This window comes from Parus major, chromosome 1A (genome assembly GCF_001522545.3).
Source record: "Parus major isolate Abel chromosome 1A, Parus_major1.1, whole genome shotgun sequence".
NCBI lineage: Eukaryota > Metazoa > Chordata > Aves > Passeriformes > Paridae > Parus > Parus major.
This window is the reverse complement of record NC_031773.1, coordinates 31,727,215-31,754,257: the sequence shown is the minus strand read 5'-3', so window position 1 is coordinate 31,754,257 and position 27,043 is coordinate 31,727,215. Positions and strand designations below refer to the sequence as shown.

Below are 27,043 nucleotides of genomic sequence, written 5' to 3'. Positions count from 1 at the left end.
AGGTAGAGCGTGAATATCCTTTGAAGTACAGAAATGTACCTTTGAGGTAGCTAACATGACATTCTATTTTCTCATCAAGTAGTACTTTAAGAAAATTTCCTGCAGCAAGCATCATCAAATTAATGCACTGAGTAGCAGCAGTTCCTTCACCTCAGTTCTAACAGTCCAAGACCTGAGTGCACACTTATAAATTATTATTCATTCTGAACATTAGAATGTGTTGTTCTTTCCCCAGACCTATATCCATGCATAATTTACTATTTCCCACTGCTTACCTCATAAAATGCTGAAAATTCATGCACATACTTGGACCATTTTAGCAGGTTTTGTAGACTGACAGTCCTTTTATTTGTATGGGTTCAGAATACAGCCGCGTGATACATTGAAGCTAAGAAAAACTGGGAGGATGATTCACAGGAAAATTTTTGAGAAGTCCATTTCTTCTAATTCAGTGCAAAAACAATTCACATACAGTCTATAATCAGCAACTAAATTCTACATTATTTTCAATTTACTTAGTGCTGTAAGTAATCATTAGTGACAATACTACTATCGCCTGGAAATAAGGCAGGGGCAAGATCTGATCTACATCTCTTTTATATTTATAGTGTTCATACTTGTATATTATTTTATATGCATACACTTAAATGAAACAACAGCAAAATAAAACTGTTCCCACAACAATGAACAGAGTATTTTGTACAGCTTATAAGTTATGGTATACAGTAAAACTGGTGTCATATACTATAGGTTATGGAATACATTAATAGACAGTGATATAATAATTTGCAAACTTAACAAAGAATTTTTAAAAGCAAGTAAGACATTGCATACAATGGTGCCAATTCATCATTACTGCAGTTTAAAATATTGGCCCTTTCATGCCACAGGAAACTTGGAATCAAGGTAATGAATCATAGTCAGTACATTCCACAGAGCTGCAATGATTTAAGAGCAACCTGAATTTCTTAGAGTTTAAGTACTTGATTTTGCAATCCTGAAGCTGAATTATCTTTTTAGTTTCTCTGTCTGCCTCTGTTATATATATATACACAAATATTTATGGTATTTATCAGCTCTGCTTTTTGATTTGGAAATAAATGCTCAATTTATCACTTTCTTTCACACCAAAGAGGAAACAAGACATGGAAGCCCGAGGGCACATCCCACTAACATAGTGGCTGATGTGTTGGCTTTTAATGGGAAGTGGCACTCTAAGTATCTAATCACTCTATTTATAGAACTTAAACCCCTAAACTACTTCAGAACATTCATATATTTTACCTACTGCTAAGCTGGCAAATATTTTTAACTACAAGTCTAATATAGGTAACAGCTTTTAAATCCATTGAAGCCAAGATGCATCAGAATAACAATCATACAACTATACAAATAGTTGTACCTAATTACTAATTTTACAGTGCTGCAACTCTCCAGCAATAAGTAACAGAAATGCATGTACACATGTAACAGAGAAGGAGCAAACCTGTGTTGTGGATGGACTTATGTCTGCTGTTCTCATGCTCAGTGTTTCAATTTATATTAAAAATAGTATCAGCAGAGAATTGCTGTGGGAAGAGAAGCACAAAATGCTGTTCAAGAATATCTGAAGCCAGATGTGACAAAGCGACACTTTTGATTGTGAGGGCTGCTTGTGCTTCTGTTAGTCATGGCATCTCCAGCTACTCCTGGAGTATGATGATGAGGTCGGATGGGGAAGCTGCTTAACAGTCACAAAAACTGTTAAACCTGTCTGTTGCACTGGACAATTTGTCCTTTGAGCTCTGAAAGACAGGAGGCAGCCATGGGGGGCTGAGGGGTTAAAGGCAGCTGGTGATTTAATGTCTGAGTTAGACTTTAAGAAACAGTATGCTTTACATTGCTAACTAATGTTTATTTTACATAGGACTATCATAATTAACAATAGGGTGCCAGAGTGCATCTTCACTAATCTATCCCATAACACAGAAGTACAATTTTCAAAGACACATATTTATATATCTGGTAACCACTTTCATCCCTGTTACTTAATTTGCAATTAGAAATGCTTTGGGACACACATACACATGCACACATTAAAAAAAAGGCAATACAAATTCTTCTGTTGCTGTCAGAAATAGTAAGTACCAGGTAGTACATCATCGTTTCCTGGTCCCACTGTTGCCACTGGAAGATTTATTGAAACTTCTGCTCATTTGTGGGAAGTGTACAGTTGGTGTTCTTTCAGTGGGGCCATATAGCCCTAAATTCCTGGCTGTAGCTGACTTTCGAAGAGGCTTGACGCTGGGAAAAGGATTGAAGACTTGTGGCTTTGGGTTCCCAGGCTGAGGCGATTTAGCCAGGTTTCCACTGTCTCTGGATGAAGTGGAAGACTCTGATAAACGTGGCTGGCTGGACTGATGGGATGTTGGCTCCACATCGCTTTGGGTATCTGAGGTGAGTTCCAGTGCTTCCAGTTTTAGCTGAACCACGGACATGTTTGTACCGCTGTCCGTAGAGTCTGGCTCAGATGACTGCTGCTCAGCTTTCTGAGTAGTCCTGTCATCCAAACCACCTTCTTCTCTTTCTCCAAAGCCAGAATGTTTGGAAGCCTCCTCTTTTGCACCAGGGCTATTTGTTTTACAGCTCTCACTCTGCTCATCTATCAGTCCTACGGTATCCCCGTAGCCCAGCTGGCCTTTTGCCCTAGCCATGTTCTTCCGATGAACTCGTATGTGAGTGCGCCACGGAGAGTTCAGTTTTGTTTTAAGATCTTCTTGGGGAATGGGAGACATCTTCCCCGTAGCATGGCTTGGGATGTGAATAACGGCATTTTTGAGAGACTTGTTATTCAATTTCATCTTCTTTCCTAAAAGGAGGTGGTTTATCACTGGGGAATGGTTTACCTGAGAAGGGAGGAGGCTGGTAACTGGCCCCTTGTCTGAAAGAAAACATTTAAAAGAAACACAGTATTGTTAAAGAACAAAACAAATTAATGTTCTAAGGATCTACCACTAAATTCAATACCTTTCTTGAGGTATGGCAAAGGTTTGTTGGACAGAATGTAATTTAAAAAAACCAGCCCAAACTTAAAAATCATCACTGAATTTCACTTATGTCTTAGAGTTGAACACAAAGCAGCACCTTCTATATAAGGATTTTCTGCCCTCCCTCACTGTTTTGCACCTATGGGTAAGTCCTGAGCCAGTAATATAATAAAAACTAATAATTTTAAAAAATAGCCTCTTGATTTTTAGAATCACACTAAAACTAATAGTTTAACATTAATACTGGCTTTTCATATTTCCCCTCTCCTTCATTTCTCTTCCAACAGCAAGAGGCAATTCAGTCTCCACATGAGGTCAGTCACATAAGCCTCTCCATGAGGCTTGTGTGACTGGAAAATGGAAAATGAATGTAAGTACTTCTAATGCATAAAACCACATCTTATTAAACCAGAGGAGTAGACTCAGAATTAGTGATTAGATGACAGTATGATCAAATGACAAACCCAGCCCTGTATCATGATTAGTAAGATTAGAAAGATTTGTGTTTGGAAGGTAAGGGGTTGGCATCCTTGGGAATCAACATCATACTATTTGCACTGTTTCTGCTGGCTACAGCCTTTGTTCAAAGCAAACACTTCACTAATATTTTTTTTAAAAATCCTTCTAAATCAGGTAAACGAAAAATTGCAGCTGCATGTATTCCAAGGCTCCTGCTAGCACAGGTTTAGACAACCTAAAAGAGAAAGAAAAATTATCCACAGCGATGCATTTGCATGGTTCAATGGTGAACTTAGAAAGATGAAACCTAAGCAGGGAAGAATGAGTGGGGTGGGCTGTGTTCAGCTTGTATACCCAGTAAAACCTTCAGCTGTGCATTTCATGCCAACCCCTGCACTGCTGAGTCTGACAATTAGGGAGACAGACTCCGTAACACGGGTTGTTAAATAAGGGACTGATGTCCAGCTCAGTCCTCACAACACTATCATTATGACTAGGGAAACTGCCAGCCACAATGAAACATCTAAGCCAGGTCCTTCAGTTGAATAATTTGAAGATGAATTCAGAGGAGTTTGGATAACACAGAGCAGCCAGGAATCTACCTGCCATATGATCATCCTCATCTCTGCATTCACTTTTTTCCACTGCATCAATATGTCAATTCCAAGAATGCCAAAGACTTAAAAGTTTTTAATCAGAGAGACCAACAGAATGCACCCAGATAGCAAAGCCACTTTTAAATACCATTGTTTGGTTGGTCCCTGGGACCTAAGAAAACCCCAGGGTCATCATCTTCAGATCCTGACAAAAGAAGAAAAAATATCACCACCTTATTTTCTGTCTGCATGAAGTGGTGCCCACTTTACTACTAATTTCATATATTCCATCAGTCTTTCTTATTTTGTGTACTTGGTTAAATGCTAAAGAAAGTACTTTGCCTGACAAAGTCAGTTGTAATAAATCAGGAAATGAAGCATGTTACCTGCTCTGATATACACATGGTGAACCTGCTGTTGCTGCTTCTTCTTTATCCTGGAATATTGCTTTTTCAGTGCATTAATATCAGTGGTCATACGCTCCATCATCATGCTGTTAAAAGCAGTGTGATAGTCACTTCTACAAGAGTCTATTGCTCCTGGGCTTAATTCTGCAATGTTACTGGAACCAAGACTTTGTTCTTCATTCTGATCTGTAGAAGGAGGGAATAAAGTCGAGGTAAGGAGTAAATTGGCATACTCAAGAGATATATCTGTACTTCTGTAGATTATTTCCAAGGGAAGTCTGTGTCTGATTCTTACAATCTTATTTAACTGTAGTCCTTAATTAAAAATCAATTATAACATGTATATTTAACTAAGCTGTGCTATTTACAATAAGAATTATTATAAACAGCACTACTGCCTAAGAATAGTAAGGATTTGAGGTGAGGTTAGAGAGTATGAAAGTCAATTAACATGGCAATGCAAAGTTATAAGCAGAGTTCTTCAAATATCCAAAAGTACATCAAACCACCAATGAAATAATTCAATTACAGATTATTAAAGATACTTGATTGTTGTAGAGACCAACAATGCAAATTATAAAATACATTACAGTTAAGCAGGCATTAGATTTAAACAACCAACCTAGTGCTACCAGCAAGAAGCATCAAGAAACAGAACAACCACAGGGGGAAAGCTGCTGGTAACAACAAAAGGGGTAGGCACAGAGCAGCTGAGGATCATGAGGAACTTGAGAGTGTCTCTGATCAACAGACACAGAGCAACAGCCAGCAGAGCAATTTATTTTCACAGCTGTTTCTGATGCAGCAACCTGGCCCTCCAGGGTCAGGGGGATAATTCTTTTTAAAGGAATGTTTATTTGTCTTTGGCTTAGTTTGCAACAGCAGTTTGATGTTCTGACTAAGTGCTAGTTTGAAGCAGCAGGTAGAGAGTCCCTCAGGAAGGGAAAAACAAAACACCACAGCAATCAAGAGGAAAATTGCAGCTTACTGATTTCAGCAAAACCAAGACACAAGAATGATGAAGCATGAACAGCAACTGTTACATCAGTCTGGGGTTTTTTTGAGGGTAAGGTGGCGGTGAAGTGGGGTTAAATAAAAATGGCCTCTCTCAAGATACTGTGAAATCACTGTTGATCCAGTACCATTTCATAAAGGCTGCTGCAAGTTAACAAATGTTCTTTGCTTTTATTGTATAGTTCAGCATCTTTTACTGCCTATAGAGAATTTGCAGTGGTGTATACACAATTCTGTCAAGAAATTTTATTTCCATGCGGAAGGATTTGAAAAATAGTGACATTTTGTCAGAATACCCTAAACCATACCAATGTTTTTTTAAAATGTGAATATATCAAAAGCATACAACAATCTGAAGGTTTGGCCAAAAGGGCAGTGAAATCACCTGCAGAATTCACTCATTGCTGATAGGTTCCAGTATCAGCCATGCATATGTTAATAAAGATCACAATCATCTATTAAAGGTGCCCCCTTCAGAAAATGCTGACTACCTAACAGCTGTGTCAGAAATATGCATGGATTTAGAGTGGATTTTTTTCACATTGCTTCTTTTTTTTTTACTATGTGGGCAACACTATGGGGTTGTTTTGTTAACCATTACTATAGCCAAATCCTTAAGTCACACCATCATTTACTGTACACCTACAGCCTTCCAACCTGGCTTTTATGACATCTTCATGGAGCACAGTCATTTACAGTCATTTGGTACCTGCTGTAACTCTGTGCATAGAAAATACGTTTTCCATAGCAACTTTCAGAAACAGAGCTGCAGACAATTTCTGCCAGGTCATATAGACTTAATTGTGTTTTCCAAAATTAAAAAAGTCACTTTTACCTTTCATCTGTTTTTGGTATTTTTGGAGCTCTGGTGCCAAAAACCCACTTAATGGTCCAAGACAACCAATTGCATTAGCAATTGAGTCTTCATCATCTAAGTCATTCTCTTCATCACTGTCTCTGGTTCTGCCTAATCTTCTGTCAAAAGAGAACATAAGAGACGTAAGGAAGATACATTCTTAAATGTGAACATTACCAAGCATTTTTATCTTTTTTAGAAGCATACAAGAGAGGATCCACCCGCCTTTTCAACATCTGCAGAGGGTAAACAATAACTCAATACACCATAAGCAGTGCATTTCAAACTTACCCTGAAAATGAAGTTGATTTTACTGCTGCAGGGAAAGGAGTAATATTGTATGTGTATTTCTCCCTTAATTCTGCCAGTTGTGGGAAAGGAAACTGAGCCATGGTGTAAACAGTCTAGGGGAAAAAAAAAAAAAAGCAACTTTAAAAACTTTTGCTTTAATTAACAGTCTCAAGATTTTTCCATTAACAGACTTCCACAGTCTTGCAGGATTAAAGGCTGCACATTCTTGCACATTCACATGCTTCAAGAAAATGGTCTAGTTTTATGATTCAGTCAGTATTTCCTGTAGGAGAAATAAAGTCTGACTCACTAGAAAAATATACACTTCAGTTAAAAAAAAAAAAAGAACTGATAACATGAGCTGTAAGATCCCTTACAACTCCTAATAATTACTGTCAACCCCTTCTTGTGAACACACTGGAAGTCCTCCTCCAATTATCATTTCACTTACATAAATGTATCATTTAGGTTTTGGGGATCTTTCCAGAAGACCTAAGTTTTTGTTCAAGTATTCAACAAAGTATTAGCACTAGTATAGCTAGGAAGGGGCAGATCCTCATTGATGTGGACTGCGAGCTGATTCATTATTTTACCTGAGAAGCTCAAGAGCTTGTGTGAAGGAAATCATGCCAGCACAAAAATCATAGCTAGAGAGGAAGGATCCAATGTCATCCAGGTTTTATTCCCTCAATTCCAATTCCTGGTTGGTTTTGAGACTAAAGGTGGGGTTTGGTGGGGTAAAGGTAATTGTTTTTCTAAAACAAGGTCATCAAAATGCTAATGAGATTTTCTTTACATCAATAGTCAGAGTTTAAAAAGATACATAGTTGCAAATTCATTTCCTTTCAGCATTATTTTGCTGTAAGACACCAGCCAACCTGACATAAAGATACATCATATTCATTGCAATATCATTGCTGGTTTGTTCCTACATACTTTAGTTGTCCTTTTTTCCCTGCTTGTTCACTACTCAGAGCCTTCAACTAACTGCCAGATAATTCATTCTGAGTCTCAATGTCAGAAGAAAAAAACAAAACCAAAAATATAATTTCCCATAGTTTCTCTGAAATAGTAAAGCTTTTCCATACCCTGAAAATTAAATAATTTTTGAAAGACAGCAACATAAAATTTTCTTATTAGTTATGACAGTAAATCTTCACTTATATATTTTTGTCCTGTGCTATTAAGTCAGTGACATTTTCATCTGAAGGTAAATGACCTCAATTAAGATGAAAGGAAATTCTGAACAGTTTCTACATAATTCATTCTTCTTCTGTGCTAAATACACTAAGGAAAATTGCAAACATGAACTCAGTACCAGACATTTCCTGACATAAGGAGGGGAAAGACTTTCATTAATGATGTAAGCACTGAGGAGCAGGAAGGACACTCCTGTCTGAATGAGACAGGGCAATAGTGCACCTCAATAGGTTTCTGTGAGAATGCTTTTACAGTTTGAGCCATGCACAGACTCTAAGGAAAGGAAGATGCCTTCAGAAGTCCAGAGCATGAATGGAAGTTTTGCCACTCCATTAAACTACAATGCTACTGTGAAAGAAAAATATTGTCTAGGGCTTGAACAGTGATTACCCATCAGTCTACCAGACAAAGGAATTTTATGATCTGGAGAAAGACCTACCTCCAAGCCCAACACGTCTGCCTGCTTGTTTGATCTCCACCATACTTTCTTGTTTGGGCTTTTTTTTCCCATGTGTTTCCACTCTTTCCAGAGGTTTGTCTGGAATTTATTTCTACTCTTGATCTCAGTCTTCTTCTCAGGTAACTTGTTCCATATGCTAGTTACCCTTTAAGTGAAACAGTCAACTCCTATTCCTCCATTTACTCCTTGCACCTACCGTTTCAGACAAAACAAACCCAAAAGAAAACAAAGTGCTACTCAAGTAGAAAGTTAACAGTGAGTACCATCAAATCAGGGTAACTGCCTAGGAAGATAGTCCAAAATGCTAGAGTACCACAGAAGGATTAATCCCTGTTCCCCCTCGTTCTAGTAAATATGAAGGGATGCCTCTCCTCCAGCTGGCTTCTCATCTCCTGTGTGCTGCAGTGTTTCTAGGTGTACAAACTGAACTAGTTTAGCTGCTTGTAAAAATGCTCATTTTCTGACAAGGCATGAAAGCACAGACTCAGTCTAGCACACTCTGTTTAGGATATCTGCAGACACCTGGTATACAGCCTTCTGTCTCCATACTGGAACCAATACATACCCAGTCTAGAATCTGATGTGTACAGTACTTACCCTTTATTCACTCAAACTGTCCAATCTGAAAAAAGGAAGAAACTGTAGTCTGGTTTGCTCCTCCAATGCCTCCATGCTCTCCTTAGTAAAATGTTAAGAACTTTTGCCACACAAGGGCCAAATCTGCAAAAGCTTTAAGGCTCTGATCCTAACTATAGGTACTGTCTGCATGGGAGGGATGAAACTGCAGCAACTACACATGCTGGTGAAGAGAATGCAGACATGAATCCCCTGCTCTGCTTTAGACATCTGCTCTGTCAACACCTTCCTTGAAGGATCAGTTGTACCTCTCTCCTCTAACTCCCAAAAGAAACAAGGCTCTTAGAGCACAATTTGTTTTCCAGTGGTTGAGAAGTGTCTGTTACTCTGGCTTCAGTGAGCTTAGATGCAAATATAAGTGTTATGGAAGTCTAAAGAGAAGTGAGATGATTGCCATCAGCAAGCTCTACTGAAATGTGTAGCAAAGGCAGAGTGGGATATTAATCCTTTCCCACAGTAGAATACTAACCTTGAGCCACCTTGTAAAAAATATTAGATGTAAATTCATCATTCTGATTTTTATTAGGGGAAAAGAAAAAAAAAATTTGAAAACAAAGCATCTCTGGATGACTCCTCTGAAAAAGCTTAAAGCAATTTAAAACCCAGCATGTTCAAGCAGCCTGGATCTTTTCGTTAATGGAATTGTTTATATTTCTTAATTTTTTTCTCCAACCAGTTACATGGTAGCACTTGTATATCCTGATGGTAAATTCTTGTAATTCCTTATTCTTTCCACTTAGGATAAAGAGGAGACCTCAGAGATGGCTACACTGACAGTACCTTGCCCTTGACATGGAGAAAGCTATGCAAACTATATTGTGGATTCTTCAACTGAGGGGACACACATAAACCAGATACACTGCTCCTCCATACACAGAACTTAAACCTGCCACATTCTCATCAATGGCAATGCCATCCTACCTTAACACTCTTGTCAGTGCCATAAAATACACACATACACTATGAACACACATATATACTGTGCTAAATACTCATTTTTTTGCTGAAGCACAAAATATTGCTAACTTGCAAGTATTTGTAATTGCAAGAGTTAAATAAAAAAAAATCCTCCCATCCCTCCAACCAGTAAGTTACCCATGCCTTATCTTCCATTACACACAGCAGCAAAAAAATAAATCCATAGAGTCACAAAAGACCACCCCAGCTTTCCCCAAATTATTCTTATTCATAAATATCACATCTTGATTTTGTACTGCACTGGAGACCAGGAACTGAAACACAATGAGAAAATGTCAGCTTCTGCTGCCCTCCTTACATCCTCACTATCTGAACTGTCTTGTGAGGAACCTTAACACATTTTTAAAAAGCATGTGAGTACCTCTGACCAGCTCCATTTCCATTATTGAAGAAAAACAAAGCCACAAAACTCACTTCTCCCATTCCGAGAGGTTCCTCATTGGACAAAATAACAATGACCAAAATAATAAAACTGAAAATAGTATATTTTAACACAGTCTTCCAACAATAGGTAATAGAAGTCACCTGCTAACAACTGTCATTAAACTTTTGTAGCTTCACAGACTGACTTTTTTCCTTCCCCTAAGTACAAAGTTTCAGGTGAATTATGTTCTCTGTACTTGTGCCTGTTTAATCACTATAACTCATCAAAAGGAAAGTTCCAGAACTGTAGCACGAAGTCCTTATAAAGCATCTAAGTAGAAAACACCTTAAAAATATCACAAGAATAAGTGTAACTGTAAATAAATAAATTGTATCTGCTATACTAAAGGCCCTTTCCTTTCCCAGAACAATGTGGGTCTTTGTCCTCATACAATGACATATGCTTTAAGAATTCAGAGACTGCAATCATCTAAAAATGTCTTTGTTTACAGTACACTACTGATTGTACAGTACTGTACTGTACTGACAGTACAGTACTGACTGTTCATGGTGGGGTTTTTTCTTCAAATCATGAAGGACTTTTTATACACTCTTATTTCCCACAGTGTCTGCAGAATGGAAAGGATACAGTGTAATAAACTGACCAAAGCATAATAATAAAGCAAAAGAACACCCTAAAAATGGTGACCACTAAAAGATTCTACACCTTACTTGTGGAAAGGCAATTGAGCATTATATCACAAAAGACTTTCAACTGTCAACATAGAATCAATTTTTATTAAATGATACCTAGTGGTTCTCTACATTTCATATAAAAATAAGATTCTAGCTCTAACTGCAGATCATCTACTTGTTTCATTGTTTGATTCATGCTAGCTCAACCCAGCTACCTGAAACTTTTATTCTTGGGAGAATTTAGGTTTCTGCAGTATCTGAACAAAAATGTAATTTGTTAGAAATCAAGACCTGAAGAAATCAACACAGTAAACACAAAAAATAATTATGTCACAATTACTCACTTGCATAAGTTCATTGCTGTCAATCAGACTGTCTTCAAGCATCTCCTGGGTCAGCTTGCCCATAGTACTGTAAAATTCATCTGCTGTTTCACAACACTCAATCTGCCTACATCAAAATAAATGTTGATGTTTATTTTACTTTTACATATGATTCTACATGTTCAAAACAAAACTGATTTTCTTGTTATCATAAAATATGCATTTCTGTTAGACGGCCTAACTTTTAAGTGCCTATTTGCATTCTGCCTAGACTTCCAAATAATAAAACTATGCAGACAACATTGGAAAAGCTGCAGCAGTAAAAAGATGCACTGACTAGAGCTTACTGTCCTGACTCCTTATGATAACAGATTCATGTATCTCCAGACAGGCCATTCCTTCTGCCCCTTTCATTTCTACAGCACAAGAATCAATACATTTTTCCTCCTACCAGCACAAGGGAGTTCTCTTATCAGCTCAAAAAGGGAGCATAAAGATTTCTTGACTACCTCATCACCCATTCTTCACCATGAACCAAATGGCCAAATTCACTGCCTGAACTTTCTTTTTGTCAGACAGGAAGATGTTCACTGGCCAGAAACCATTCCTGTGGAATAAATTAAGTATAGGTATATATACATGTTATTGTGTTAAAAGATAATTAAGCGAACATAATATACGATGAAGGAAAATTCACTCATCATATTTGTGAATGGTATTTCTAAATTTGGGATAGGAAATGTTTTGGTTTTGATTGTTTGTTTGCATTGGTAGTATGCTTTTGTTTGTCTTGTTTTGGGGGGGGATTCAATTGGATATTTTTTCTGCATTTTCTTTAAATTTCTAAAAACACAATCATTTTAAACACACAGACTGTCATCTAGAGGAAGAGAAATATGAGTAATGTGCTTTTGTGAGTTGGTGTTCTACATACATTAGGGTTAGCTGCTAAACATGTCTCCTGTTACATGAAAAATTTGTTATCCCAAAGAAGTGCATTGATGGCTACATATTGAAGCCTCTCCTCTAAAACACAGATGCTGGAATGACAAAAAATACACTGCCTTTTTTCTTCAGCAATACAAGAAGAAGCTTCCCTTGAACTTCAGCATCTGCACATAACAACCATTGAGATATGAAACTCCTTCTGAAATCTTCACATAGTTTGAGTAAAATAATGATTATGTAGCTAAAAAAAAATAAATTAAAAATTAATAGAAACAATGGGCATGTAAGCAATTACCACAAACTTATGGCTTACCTGCCCTGATACCTTCAGTCTCTCATGACCTCCACATATTGCTTTCTCCACTGCACCTATATTTAACTTCCCTGTTCCTTCAACTTCCCTCAAAACACAAGTATGATTGAGACACCTACATTTTAAAAATGCACTTCTCACCCTATTTTCATTTAGAGAATGAATCTTGAGAAGCATGAAGATCATGAGACTAAGAACACTATTTCAAGTCCTACTTCTTTAAATCCCCTTTGTTCTAGTTCTAATAGTGGACAAAGAGAAAGAAATATCACAATCTTCTCTCAGCAAAAAGTGCTCAATCTTTTACCAGACCTTCTCCCATTCCCCACAAACAACAATTACAAGATGTGCGGTGTGATCCACTTATTCTCTTAGGCGCATTCTAATATATTTCTTGATTCTGTTCCTTTCAACTTTTAAAAATGTTTAATTTTTCTTTAAGCTTTATGATAAAATCTTCAAAGTAGTAACTTCCTTTTTATCATATTATGAGTTGTAACATTCACAATTACAGTTTTTAAATGCAAAGAGATCCACTGGAAGAACGTTTTATCTAAAACACTATGTGACTACATATAGCTTAATCCTAATGCAAAGGATTCATGCAAGTTTCATTCATGAACTGAATATAAAAATAGCTCTCAGGAAATTATTATTCTAATTATTATCCTTCAGAATAAATGTACTAAACAAATCCTCTTACAATGCTACCGGCCTGCAATGCTAATTTATTCAGAAAGAAAAAAGGAAATGAAACCCCTAAAGACAGAACTGAAAATAAATCCCAGTGGTTCAGTTTTAGAGAAAAAAGGAAGATGAATTTTAATAAGCATCACATGAAAAAAAAATCAATGCAGCTGCTGATGCCAGCTGAAAAATGTTTCCAGCTGAACTAACATCTGCTTGACCTGTCAGAGCTCACACCTCCCACTGAAGCCAGTGACAAAACTCATTTCTCTGGGAGCACTGTAAACTCTTTGGAAGGCAAATATTTGCTTTGAAACAGGGGAGTTTAAAAAACTAATCATCTCTTGTGTTCTGGACATATGGTGAGTTTCCAAGGCCATAAAAGGACTACATTAGAAACTTAGCTTGAATATGCTTAAAAGCAGAGAATTTCAGGAAAATGAATTTTCAGGCCTTAACAGAAAAGACTCACATACCACAAGGTCATTCCCTCAGTAACACTGAACTCTTGTACTGGGCAAAGCCAATGGGCTCAAACCCTTATGTCTCCTTAAGTGAAACTAAGGGAATCAAGATCCCCACTTTGACATACCCAGCTAAATTAGCTGGTCACTCTCAAGTCTCTGTGTGTTGTCTTTACACAGAGTATTTACCAGTTGTCCAACCTTTTAGCACAGCACAAAGACAATATACACAGACAACTCCAACAACCAGAGATTTTTTACTGCAAAAAGGGTCAATTAATTATCATGCCTGTTCTGACATGATGTCAGAATCATCTGTTTTTAAGAAACCATAAAGGTCCTTTTTGCAGCTTTTTCAAAACAATCATTCTCCTGAAAGACTTTGTCTTGTTTAGAATTGGGAACATCTTAAGGAAAACAAAAGTTAAACATGGCTCATACTGAAAAGAAAAATCAGATAAAAATGACCACTTACTCTCCTAGCTTTGCCCAGATAGCCAAAGCTACTCTCAGTATAATTTCAGAGCCTTCAAAGAATATTGAATCCCAGATCTTCAGAACTGTATGGTTAGGCAGACAGGTAGCAAAGAGTGTCAGAAACCACTGCATTGTGAAGACATTTGTAAGTGGGGGTTCATAGCCTCCTGAAGTTAAAAAAACAAATAAACAAAAAACAAGTTACTTGGAGTAAATGCAAATTACTATCATTTTACAAGGAGTATAAACTGCTTAATAAAATCCACCAGACATTCTAGCACTTCTGATATTGCTCAAAACTTACTTAGCCTGCAACTGTCCAAAAATAAGCTGAGAAAAATAACAGAAAAACTGCATAGTCACCTTCCATTCTGCTGCACTGCAAAAAACTAAGCAGCATCATTGGCTTTGAACTATAAACCCTGGAATACACTACCACACTTTTTTTCACTTATATCAGAAAGACTGTTTCTCCTTGCCCAAAGCCATATGAAATAAAAACTTCTGTCAAAAAAAAGAAACAAAACAAACCCACCAACTTTCCCACAAAACACTGCATTTTTTCACCAACTGATGGCATAAGTCTTTATCTACATGGTGATAAGGTGAAGGTGACTGTCTCTGTAAAGTCATATCTATTATTTTAATACCTTGGTGTACTTGTTAAGTTTCAAACAAAATGTAGTACTTCAGTCTGAAACTACAGTTTTACTTTTTTAGTATGCTCAGACAACACTTTGTACACCTCAGTATCAACTGATGCACTGAAGGACAAAACCAGAGAGGCCAGCCTGTGAAAACACTTTCAAACAGCAAATATTTCCTTGATACATTTCATTGCTTTTTATACAGTTTGGGCATAGACAGATGGAACATAGTAGCAGATCTTTTCTAAAGTGGAACTCAGCATGCCCTCAGTTCCCAGCTGAAAAAGAAACCAAATTAACTAACAGAAAACCTCCTGCCCTCCCCAGAACATGCCCAAATAAAAGAACTCTAAGTCTGGATGGAATGCTATGCCAGAAAAAAAATAAATAAATAAATCAAATGCAAAGCCAGTTTTCAGGTAGCAACCCAAGAGATACTTCTGTGTTTTGCACCTATGTGTTGGTAAGGATCCAGGTGAAGAAATACTAACCAGCCCCCACTGGCTCTCACATTGTAACTATTCCCAGAATAGCTACATGAGCAGCAACTACACGGAGCAGTAGGAGGACACCCACCTAGAGCTAAAGCAAGAAATTACCTTTCCAAGGTAGCCCTTGTACTAAGCTCTGTGTTTTTGCTGTCACTCCATGCTTTGTATATTCTCCTTGACACAATTCTCTTTGCAGCTAGTGGTGGGATCAAATTATTTCCCTTTGTTTTTTCCTGGAAGTACCACCTATTTATGTTAAGGTTATCAATAACAGACACCATCATATTTCATCTTAACAATTTAAAATACATATTCTAAGCAATAAACTCATATAAACACTTAAAATACTGTATTTTTAAATCACTGCTCAGATGAAACAACAGCAAGATAGAGTTTAATAGCATCTGTTGAACATTACCTCCACTTTCTCTGTTAGCAGCTCTTTGCAGGGTGTCTAAGTGCTGGGACAGTTCAGGAAGCTTCATTCGTAAAAGATCTCGGAAAACAGCCATATCCACAGAGAGAGCACGGAGATTATTGACAAAATAGCTATCAGGAAGCACTTTATCAATTAGGTAAATCATGATCTGTAGGCAAAATGAAAGACTATCATGTAGGACTTACAGAGAAGTTATTTTCTAGGAATAACAGAAAAATAAAATTTCTCTATTCACTAAAGAATGCATTGGAGCCAGTGGCAGCACATGCTTATAGCACCTCCACTTATATGGGGAGAAAATATTATCACTTTGAGCACCTTTGGGTACCCTAGGCATCCACAAGTATTCAAGATGCAAAGGCCTCTTGAAATTGTCCAGAATTTATGAACCATGAAATTACTGAAATCAATGACTGAAATCATTGTAATCACAGTAATCTATGCCCAAGGTGGCAGCATTACCCACCAAAAGCAATTTTTGATACTTCTGATGCTGGAACTATTTATGAGATTCTCCACTGCTGGAGAGTCTCACTATCCCTTCTCTGGTTAATGCCACAAATAGGAGACTGGTCTTGCAAATCCCCTGATTTCCCTCTCCAAAATGCAAGGTACCGTTCTTTAAAAAGAGATTCTCCATACATTTTACTGTGATGTGTTACCATGTGCTACACTCCATCCTGTCACCTTAAAAGGTGCTAAATTAAGCAGCGTGAGACATTTTAAGCAGACATCTGTTTCAAGTGAGATACCTCAACTGCATGGATGGTAATGGATTAAAAGGGTACTGTCAAACATTTGAGAATGAACAAATGCAACAAAAAATATGCAGAAGCTGATGTTTATCTTCAGCCTAACAGAAGACATTGACCTTCACTTCAGGATCTTTTACGATCTCTATGGCCACTCTGTTAACCACATCCAGAGAACCTGCATGCAGTCATCCCATCTGTGTTTCATCTCCATTTCTCTCATTTGAGTATTCTTACCATGTTTCATAAAGACCTTAATTCTCTAGACAAGCATTGAACCTTCATAGATAAGAGACAATCCTCCTTCCAATCCCTCTCTTTTCATAAGATGCCCACAGAAACAGCTTCTCAGACATAGGACTACCAAGAGCACCACCTGACATAGTCTCACTGTTTTATTTTTATTTTACACATCTGCTTGGGACCACATACTGCCAATTGTCCTTGCAATATTTCTTTGGCAATAGCAGTCTTACATTCCATGTTTCAAAGTATGTGGACCAGTAGCCAAAACAGGCAAATCAACAGCTTCTACATGACAGCCTCATTTTGTCAGATGCATTTACCTAACCTCTGCTGACTAGTGGGTTACCTCACTGTCTTGTAAAAAAATGCTTTATTTTGTTCAGATCTATTTCAAGCAATGGAAGAGTAATTAGATATAGCAACATTAACTTACAACTGTGCTATCTGTGTTTTTATTAATTCCTTATGAATCAATAAGCTGTAAACCCCCATGTTAAAGACACCCTTCTATAAAGGCCTTTGGTGCCTTCCCACTGAGTAGTATTACTTCACTGATCTCTGATATATGAGAGCACAGAGAAGAACAGAAATCTTTTTCAACACTGAAGTTCATTCATTTCACCATCATGTGGATTGTTTTGTGAAGACTTTTTAAAAAAGCACTTCATGTATTCACCAGTTTGCAATAGATACTTTCTTCGTAACACATCTTTATATTACTTATTTTTATTATTTGAATCTGTAGCATTTCCACACAACATGCAAGAAAAGTTCTTTTTGAGTTTCAGTATCTATGAGACTTTTATATAGTTTCCACACATGCAAGCTGGGATTTTCCTGCCTACCATAATTTCTGTAGGCTAACTTTGAGGCAACTCCAGGGATTTAACTTAATGCTTACCTGAACTAGTGAACATTTAAGTGTCACTGGCTGAGCATTCACTGAAGCCACCTTGTTGGGTCCCATGCTGTTAAAGCCCCTTGGCACCAGTAATACCTGCTGTTTCCTAGCCCCTGGGAGATGTTTCCCAGGCATAGAGCTTTTGTTTATAGTGTCCTCCCCAAAAATGGGACCTGACTGCCAAGACCTGAGAATTCCCATGCTCCCTTAATTCCCAGATTCTACAATAACCCAAACAAATACCCCATAGCTACAATCCTGAGGGCACCTTTACAGGCCTCTGTAGCTGTTCACTCACTGCTTGCTTTAGGTGGCAGTGACTACAACAAAACTATCACATGCTAATACCAAATTCTTATTTACTCCCACCCATCCTGTTCCTTTCCTTGCCCTTCCCCTCTTCCCTCTCTTCTGGGAAAATTCCAACCATGAAAAGCCCACACACTAAGCTTGGAAAAGAAATTACTTTTTCCATTCTTATTTTTGCCAGGTAAGAGCAGCTTTGGTGCAAACAGCCTTCAGTGCTTTACCTCCCTGGGGCAGCTCCATTCCATTGTTTCCTCCACACAAGGAGCCTGACGCCACTCACAATAACAGACAACACATAAAAATGCACACAGTTCTTGTCGTCAGCTTGGACTTCATAAACCTTCAGCAGACATATTTCCTATGCTACCACAATGTGTTTGGGGAGCTTCTGGACAGTATAAGATCACAATAAAACATGAAAAATTCCAGTTAAAAATACTGAGGAAATCTTAAGCAAGAATTATTGAAAGGAAATGCTACTTTCTGAATAAAGTTGGTATATTATGGTATTTTCTTCCTATTACAGGCAGCACCTTAAACCATGTCTTGCAGTAAGCTGTATTTCCATGTTCTGACATACTGTAAATTTCATGAAGCTTTCTTTTATTTACAATAAAAACCATCTAAGAAAACAAAACACTGTAAGTCTAACATAGCCCAGAAATTAGATTCAAAGTGACTTACTTTCATTTTGAATATTTAGTATTGTCCTAGGATTTGCTTGCAAATGTAGAAAATTTATTAACTGCCTCACATGGAGCTGCCACATAAGATGCTGATAATGAAATTCTAATATTTCAGCTACCATTGGTAGCAGATTTGGGATTATGGGATAAGATATCCTACAGTAAGCAGCAGTGGTCCCATTTATTTTTTTCAAATAAAAATTTAACAAACATTCAAACTGTTAATTTTAGCCCAGACAGAAAAAAGCAAATAAAATTTCACCAATATAAATCTGCTAGCTCTTTTGAGTCTTGCTCTTTTAGGCTGTCTCCAAAATTCACACATTGTTTTATTCTAAAGTTCACTAACTAAAAGTAATCTTTGACACTGAAAAAAAATATTTCACTCACTTTCAGGGCATCCCCTTCATTGCCCTCCATTACTTCCAGAATAAGTGCAGCTAGTATGTTAAATCCTTGACAGTAGCCAACAGATTTATTCCACCTGGCATAAGCCAGCAAAACACGTTTTAACACCACTCGATCTTGCTCTGCCTCCTGGCCACAGTAAGAACTGCAGCCAGTTCGGTGAAGGTCCTTTAAAGGGAAAGAAATAAAAATTAAAATGACAATACAAGGAGAGAAAAAGATGTGTATTTTCCATCTCCCATTAGTTCTTTTGCCTGTCCCAGTTTTCTTTCCGCCTCCACCCACCCAGTACATACTCCCAAAGTTGATGACAATGTTTCTTTTTTAATCTGTTAAACCTTTAGCTTGCCCAAAACAGTTTCAGCAAGCTCTTTAAGTAAGCAAGTGCTCTAAAAGATGTTCACAAGGCATTGCCACAGAAGATATTAACAGATCTCTGTTATATATATAGATATATAACAGGCAAGACAAAACAGTTGCTAATTGCATGAAAAAGATAAACTGTTTTTATCAAAGTATAAATGAACTAGTAGATAAGTGACTTCTCAAAACATACAAGCCAGAAACTGTGTCCTGAAAATTTAAGTGATTTGTAAGTGAAAGACAAAATGTACAAAATGGGTGACTGCTTAAACATTAATCAGCTGAGAAATACAAATAGGCAAATATGTTTCACTCCTGTAAAACAACTGAAAAATGCTCATTTGCTGTGTTTTAAAATATGCTTTTACTCCCAGAAAACATTTGTGTTTATTTACAGAGAAGGAAAAAAACCACTCATGTTCCTTTGTCTTCATTAAACTCTAGTACTTTTTCAAAATAAAAAAAGAGTAAAAATGAAGGGAAAAAACGCCAGAAATAGCACTTTTTTCCCCAGCTAACACTAACCAGACTAGTGCAAAAGGAAAAAGCAGCCAAAAGAAAACCAACTTTGGTGGGCCAAAGGGAATTAAGATACATTTTTTACCAAAGCAGTTGTAGAGATGAAAATAAATCCAAATTCAAATGTCAACTTTTCATTAAAAAATGAGAAAAGAAATAACAAATTAGCTGGCTACCTTAACTATCTGGATGCCCATAGAGTCATCATCAGGATTACTTCTTTCATTGAATGTGAAACGCATGGTTTTGTCCCAGTCAATGGCTATACTGTGTAAGTACTGATCAGCCAGGGTCAACCAAACCTAGAAATACATATGACAAAATTAATTATTTCTCTGATAAAATATAAAGTTTTTATATATATTGTTCGATGAACCTTATCAGCTTCACCCATATGTGATCTGCTGTTAAGACTTGAAATATGCAGAAGAGGATTTTAGCTACAACCATTTTTGCACAATCAAAATAATACTTTGTTCCCTAAAACATAAAGGAAATGGTCAGCACTAAGCATCCAGATCTGTGGACTGCTTAGAAAGATACAAGTTGGCCATCAGTGAATTCACAAGGGCCCTCCAAGATGGAAACACAATGCAAGGACTCTTCATCAGTTCAGACCTTCTATCCTTATAACTAACAAAGAGTTTTATAAAAGGATAACACTGCTGCTGGCTTTCCTCAAACTCAACCATGGATACATCTCCTGGGAACTCCCAAAAGAAATCTAGCAGTGCTGGTGCTGTATCAGAAATCTCTTCTTATGACTTTGCAGAACAAATAATATATAGTTTTCACAATTTGGGATTGATCTGAAAGCATGATTCAGAACGGAACAACTTAACTCTCACAAGAGAACTAAACTGTTGGTGCTACAGAGAGTTCTGAAACAAACATTTTCACTACTTTTAAAGCCTAATAATTGCCAGAACAGATTTATGCATGTTTATCCAAGACAAAGGTGGGACCTTTATTAAAGATTTGAAAACTTCCTGGACCGTGACACATGACAGATCATACAATGACAACAAGCAACAATAAAGGACCCTTTTTTCAGGAAGCTGAAAGAAATCATGAAAGCAAACTGGTAAAGTTTTATATCAGCCATTAATTCACTCAAGTGAGAAAAGGAATTTGGACACTTCCCACAGGTTTAAACACTTAGATAGCTGCACGATGAAGGAATTTATAGACAGTTCCCAGAATCTCATGTTTTCTGCATTTAAATGTCCCTACCCACACTTTCACAAAGCCACCCACGTGGAGGAATGCCACTGCTCTGCCTCCCAACAGCCTCAGCACTGCTGACATCCTACTGATGTTGTTTGACTGGATTCTTTATCTCTGCCAGCCCCAGAAACCAAACGTCACATGCCACAACAATAATGCAGATGTCAGCCTGCTCCTTTTGTTGACAGCAAAGGAGGCAATCAGCATGCTGCCACCACAAAATACTTCCTCTGTTTTGGTATCTATTTTAAAATCATTGTGAAACCAGGGAATGGCAGTAAAAAGACAACATCTCTTTTCTTACTACTATTTCTTTGGTTAGCATCATGTGGTCACGTGTGAGCAAACTCAGGGATGGGCAGAGTGAAAAGGAAAGACAGATCTGAGTTGGTTGATGTGGCAAAGCTTATGCAAGTCTGCTGATTACACAGAACTGGGAGGAGTGGCTGATAAGCCCAAGGACAACTTGACAGGATGGAAAAATGGTCTGACAAGAACCTCATGAAGTTCAGCAAGTAGAAGTGCAAAATTCTGCTTCTGGAAGAGGGAAGAAATAATCCCAAGCAGCAGTATATGTTGGAGACACCCAGTTGCAAAGCATCTCTCCTATGCAGGAAGGCTGAGAGAGCTGGGACCATTCAGAATGAAGAAAGGCAGCTATGGGGGAATCCTACCAGTGTGAATGAACACCTGAAAGGAGGGTGCAAGGAGGATGAAGCCAGACTCTTCTCATCCATGCCCAGTGACTGGACTGGAGATAATGGGCACAAACTGAAACACAGGAGGTTCTCCTCAAACATCAAGGAACACATTTTAACTGTGAGGGCGACTGAGCACTGATACACATTTCACAGGGAGGTTGTGGAATCTCTATCCTTGGAGATATTCAAAAGTCACCAGGACTTGGCAACCAGCTGTAGGTGGCCCTGATTGGGCAGAGGGGTTGGACCAGATGGCCTCCAGAGGTCCCGTCCAAACTCAGCCCTTCTGTGATTCTGTGACCTCTGCCAATCATGTACCACAGGCAAGTGGCACAGATAAGTGTCTGAGACACTTTCTGGAGTGGAAGAAGAATATTTCAGGTAAGAAAAAAGGCTGTTAGATGGGTATAATGATTTGCTGAAGTTGTAGACTGAAAATAAATTCATCATGGTGTGAGGAAAACAATGCCACTAATTCTTCTCTTCCTTCTCTCCTGATCTGCAAAGGGCTAGAGTTCAGTTTGGAAAGGTAGCAAAAAACACGAAAAGGAAATTAAGCTGATGCATCAGAAATATGTGGAACTACACATAACTTATAAATCTTCAAAAATACTTTTTTATTAAAACTGTGTTTTCAAAGCTGAGATTGTGTGACTCAGTTTTAAAGAAAAAAATTAGTAGACATGCCTCTTTTTATACTAGAGGACTTCAAACATTGAAGAATGCAATAAAGTAAGTCTAGCAAAATCCCAATGGACCTTTTAGTTACCACACTAACTCAGTATAATTTCCCATTAATGGTGCACTCTGCCATTCTACATCACTCCTGTCTCTGAACTTCCCTAATTTTGGTAAATGAAGAACTGTTTCTATGAGCATTCCTGTCAGCATTAAGCATGTATCAACTTCACCTTCGTAAGTGTGACAACCTACGCTGCAGATATGTTCTCCTTTTAGTTATCTTCAGCAGTGGGGGCAATTTCACCAGTGCAATTTCTTGAGAGTGACAGAATGAAGCAATAACATCTGCACCAGAATAAATTACCTAAGCCTCAAGCAGAATTATTGAAAACACCATCTTTACCTGTCTCCTCAGCCTTTCCAGCTGCCCTGTGAGGTTGTCACTGAATAATGTAAACAAGGAAAAATCCCCAGCACAACTTAAAAAGTCCAAATATTTGTTATAAAACCCACCAACAGATAATGATGATGTAATTCACCTCTCCTGAGAAACCTACAGGCAATATGGCTTACAAGGCATAAAGGTTTACCTACCTTTCTCCGCCATTCCTTTGGGATCCCTGTTGGCAGTCTGGCCACTGCTTTGAGTGCATCATGCCACTAGAAGCAAAAACATCCAAAAATGTAAAATATCCATCATTAGTTTAATGCTACAGTACAGCAACATTTACAACCTTGCAGACATTGCACACTCATTTCATTTTACTGCACATATTTCAGAGTTTAACTGCTTAATCCACTCTCAGGGAAGATACAGATTAATTACTTGATGACATGACCAAAGTATAATATTCTAGGACACAAGGATTTAGGAAATATATGAGTAAATAATGAAAGCCTATTCCATTTTCTGAATACAAGTGAAACAGCTCATGATGCAATTGCAAATAATATGCTGATATTATGATGACAAATGCATTTCTGAATAAGGGCAAGCACCTTGACTGCAGAGAAACCACTAATTCACAAACTCTAGAGAAAAATAAATCAAATTACCTGCTGAAAACCATTTTGACCCAAAGATGGCTCAAGTGTGAATTTCAATTTTGTATCAACCCCTAGAAAGAAAAATGAAAAAAAAAAAACAACAAATAAAATATGGTCATTATTTCATTTAGCTCAGAAGACAAAAAGAAGCCAAAAACCCCAAACACAAACAGTTCAAACAGTTGAAACAAGAACACAAAATTTTATCTTCCTGTTTTAACAACTACATTTCAACCTGTTTCAATAAATTTTGTCCTCAGAGTGGATTCAAGGAACATGCTAAGAAGTACACAGACAAAATGTTTTTAAAATGCAGCAACATGCTCTTTAGTGATGTAGTTTGGACCAACTCATTTCACTAATATTCATATAGTTCACTGTTATACAAACTATAATAGTACACTGCAAACTGTCATATGCATCCACAGAAAAATACATGTGAGATACATAGTGCAGAGACAGTTTCTTTCCAGCTATGCCAGCTTCTTGACATTAAGTCAGTCAAAACTAATTTATGAGTTTGGTGTGTTAAAATTATTTTACTGTCCAGAATATATATATATATATATATATATATATATATTATAATTTTTCAGACCATAATGCACATTTGGTCATTATTGTTATTTAAGCATAGATTTTATTTTGGCCATATAAGCAAACTACTTTATTTGTTATGAAGCAGGCCTACTAATTGTTCATACAATATTACATAAAATACCAGAATCTCAAGTGGATCCTACATGGCACTGAAGTATGCCAGAACATGATCAACAGTAAAATGTTTAATTTGCTTTCCATCCCGCAGTTTGAATGCACAATTCCTTGGTCCTTCAAATGCCGCTGTCCAGAACTCAGGTGCTGAACACGGCATCAGATCCCATCCCCTCCCTCCCGTCTGCTGGCACAAAGAATGAAGCCCTCCTTTATTTTCCCTTCATAATTTAATAGAATGGTATTGTTCCATTTTTACGATTATGTTATGCATAGCTTCTCATCTTTCCAGGATATGAAGCCAAACATTTTTAATACAGAAATGCATATATACATATATATATACACAAAGAGAGAAAACCCAAACAGATTATAAGCCTGCAAGGTTTTAAGTATGTAATATCCATGCTAACCAACTCACTGGTAATACTCAGTTCTTTGGAGGTCTAAACCTATAAGTCTGAGAGAAAACCCAACTGTAGTGGCATTTGCTATTTATGGAATGTAAAATGCCGTTGAGCATTAACATACTGAAGTGGTGGTAAGTAATTTTAAAGCTTTACTGCCTGATAAATATATATTTAAAGACAAAACCTTCTTCTCCACTGCTTTTTTTTTTTTTTTTCTTTGTTGGGGGTGAGTGAATAGAAACAAAGAAAAAACATCACACAAACTCCAGCACTGCTTAGAATTTTAGCATTTTAGAATTGCATCAGTGAGATCTGGGGATTAGTGCTTTCGTTTCCCTGCTTCAGTTCTAAAAGACATGCTTGTCAGATCTAGAAAAATAAAGGCTTCAAACCTTTAATAGATATGTCTTGAAAAAACATTGAAGGATTAATAACTATTCCTGGAAGTAACTGTTTATTAGTATTCCTTCCCATAGCGCTATGGCACTCAGCAGGGACTCCTAATAGATAAATCTTTTCATAATAATTCAAAGCAATGTAACAATGCCAGTAACCTACTAAGATTAAATTGTATCACATTTGCTGAAATTGGAAAACGTGAGCTTCATTCTCAAGCGAAAAAATAATAAGTACTGTAAAACCTTAATACATACAAAAATACATCATGACTAGGAACTCCTTTTGTTAAAGTAACAGATGCTGGCACATTACCTAACACTGCCTTGTAGCAAAGAGCCAATAGCCTTCCAAAATAACCATGTATTCATTTCCAGCCCAGCGCCAAATATTAATTATTTCACTGTTTTCTAAGACTTAAAAGATCCCAGTGACAACTTTTTTCTCTGTCCTAGAAGCTTCCTAAGAAAGACAAAAGCAAATACTTCCAGGCCTTCAAAAGATCCGGTACAGCAAGGTAAAATCTCAGAGCAAGGCAAAATCTATCTATAGTTACATGAACACCATGACCAGGGAGCTCACACTACAATCAAGGTACATGTCCCTCCTGAGACTGAAATGAGACCCTTCAAATGAGACCCTTGATTAACTGAGACTGAAATGAGATCATCCATCTACAAAAGTTAATTAAATCACAGCAAACAATTAAGACAGGTGTGAAAATTACTGTAAATGAGAATTACATCACATGGTAACACCAGACTACACAGTACACTCTCTTCAGTATGGTGAGGAACTGCTTGGTCACACCATGCATGACAACCTCTTGTAAAAACCACAGGATCTGTGTCCCTTTTATTTGTTCTCCATTAGAAGTATTTTCCAAATCAAATTATGTAACATTTTTGTGATAGGGGAGGGGAAGATCCATGGGGAATGAACCCCGTACAATACGAATTATTCCTCATTCCCATCCATTTTAAAGAATTTTTATTTCCTCAAATTAAAAAATTACAACATTGCTTAATATAAAAAACAGCAAGTAAGATGTAAAAAAAAAGCTGCAACAATACAGAGAGAGCAAGGAAGGTAACCAGCAAATTGGGAGCAGCATCTCATTGCCCATTACTTATTTCTGGCGGAAGAATCATCTTGCTACATGCAGTTTCTGCATTCTGTTCAAGGAATTTGTACCTGAGTTTTAGAGCTTCAAGGAAATTAATGCCTATCCCTAATTCAATCTCTCTTGGTTTCCTAAACCTTCCTTTCTCCATCATTTCCCCTTCTTTATTTAGTTGTCTTCTCTCCATAACCTAACTTACATTCTATAATAGTTTCTTCCCCCCTCAGTATCCCACAACCATACAAAACTACCACATGTCTGCACCCATTTTCACTGGGTTTTCCCATTTCTGACAATCCTCCATCTTTGGGTCACATTTCTCTCCATAACATAAACACATGCTTTTTGCAAAAAAAGACCCCTTCAGGCCTTAAGAGAACTTGTCTTCCCAGCTCTTCTGCAGGGACAGCCTGGCATAGATGCACCACATACAGAGGAACAGTTCCTACTGTAAATGTTGTCAGTACAACTCAGCCCTTTCACATCAAATCAGCCAGGTTATGGTCTCATTTGACATATAAATATCACCTCCAGTTCATACACTTTCAACTGATTCTTCATATCTGAGAAGCATATTAATTTATATTGGCAGGAATATGCTGGGAACACACTGGAATGATTAGCTCCACAAATACAAGGACACACAAAGGTACATGGTTGACAACAAATTTCTGAAGGGTAGGGGAATGCCAAAATAAGCTCTGTTCAATGCCCTTCCAAGCCTGTCACCAGAAACCACTGCAGAAAAGTTATATAAAAAATTAAAAAATTTAAGAAGAGGAAAATATA

The 27,043-nt window shown here is 37.4% G+C and overlaps 1 protein-coding gene across 4 annotated transcripts in view; it reads right to left on the bottom strand.

Moving 5' to 3' along the window:
- Positions 1-314: 314 nt before the first annotated feature.
- TBC1D30 (TBC1 domain family member 30) overlaps positions 315-27,043 on the bottom strand; it is a 47,891-nt gene continuing 21,162 nt past the window's right edge. For 2 of the 4 annotated variants that reach the window (XM_019006630.2, XM_015627368.2), the window contains 12 exons: positions 23,621-23,682; positions 23,159-23,224; positions 20,132-20,257; positions 19,056-19,241; positions 15,751-15,919; positions 14,193-14,361; positions 11,327-11,432; positions 6,650-6,762; positions 6,338-6,477; positions 4,468-4,674; positions 4,230-4,286; positions 315-2,920 (listed from right to left, as the gene is read on the bottom strand). In XM_019006630.2, coding sequence (XP_018862175.1) covers positions 2,139-2,920; positions 4,230-4,286; positions 4,468-4,674; positions 6,338-6,477; positions 6,650-6,762; positions 11,327-11,432; positions 14,193-14,361; positions 15,751-15,919; positions 19,056-19,241; positions 20,132-20,257; positions 23,159-23,224; positions 23,621-23,682 — 2,183 coding nt within the window. In that variant the 3' untranslated portion in view covers positions 315-2,138. The remainder of the gene's footprint in view (positions 2,921-4,229; positions 4,287-4,467; positions 4,675-6,337; positions 6,478-6,649; positions 6,763-11,326; positions 11,433-14,192; positions 14,362-15,750; positions 15,920-19,055; positions 19,242-20,131; positions 20,258-23,158; positions 23,225-23,620; positions 23,683-27,043) is intronic. The other 2 variants (XM_019006631.2, XM_015627370.2) reach the window with 1 other exon arrangement.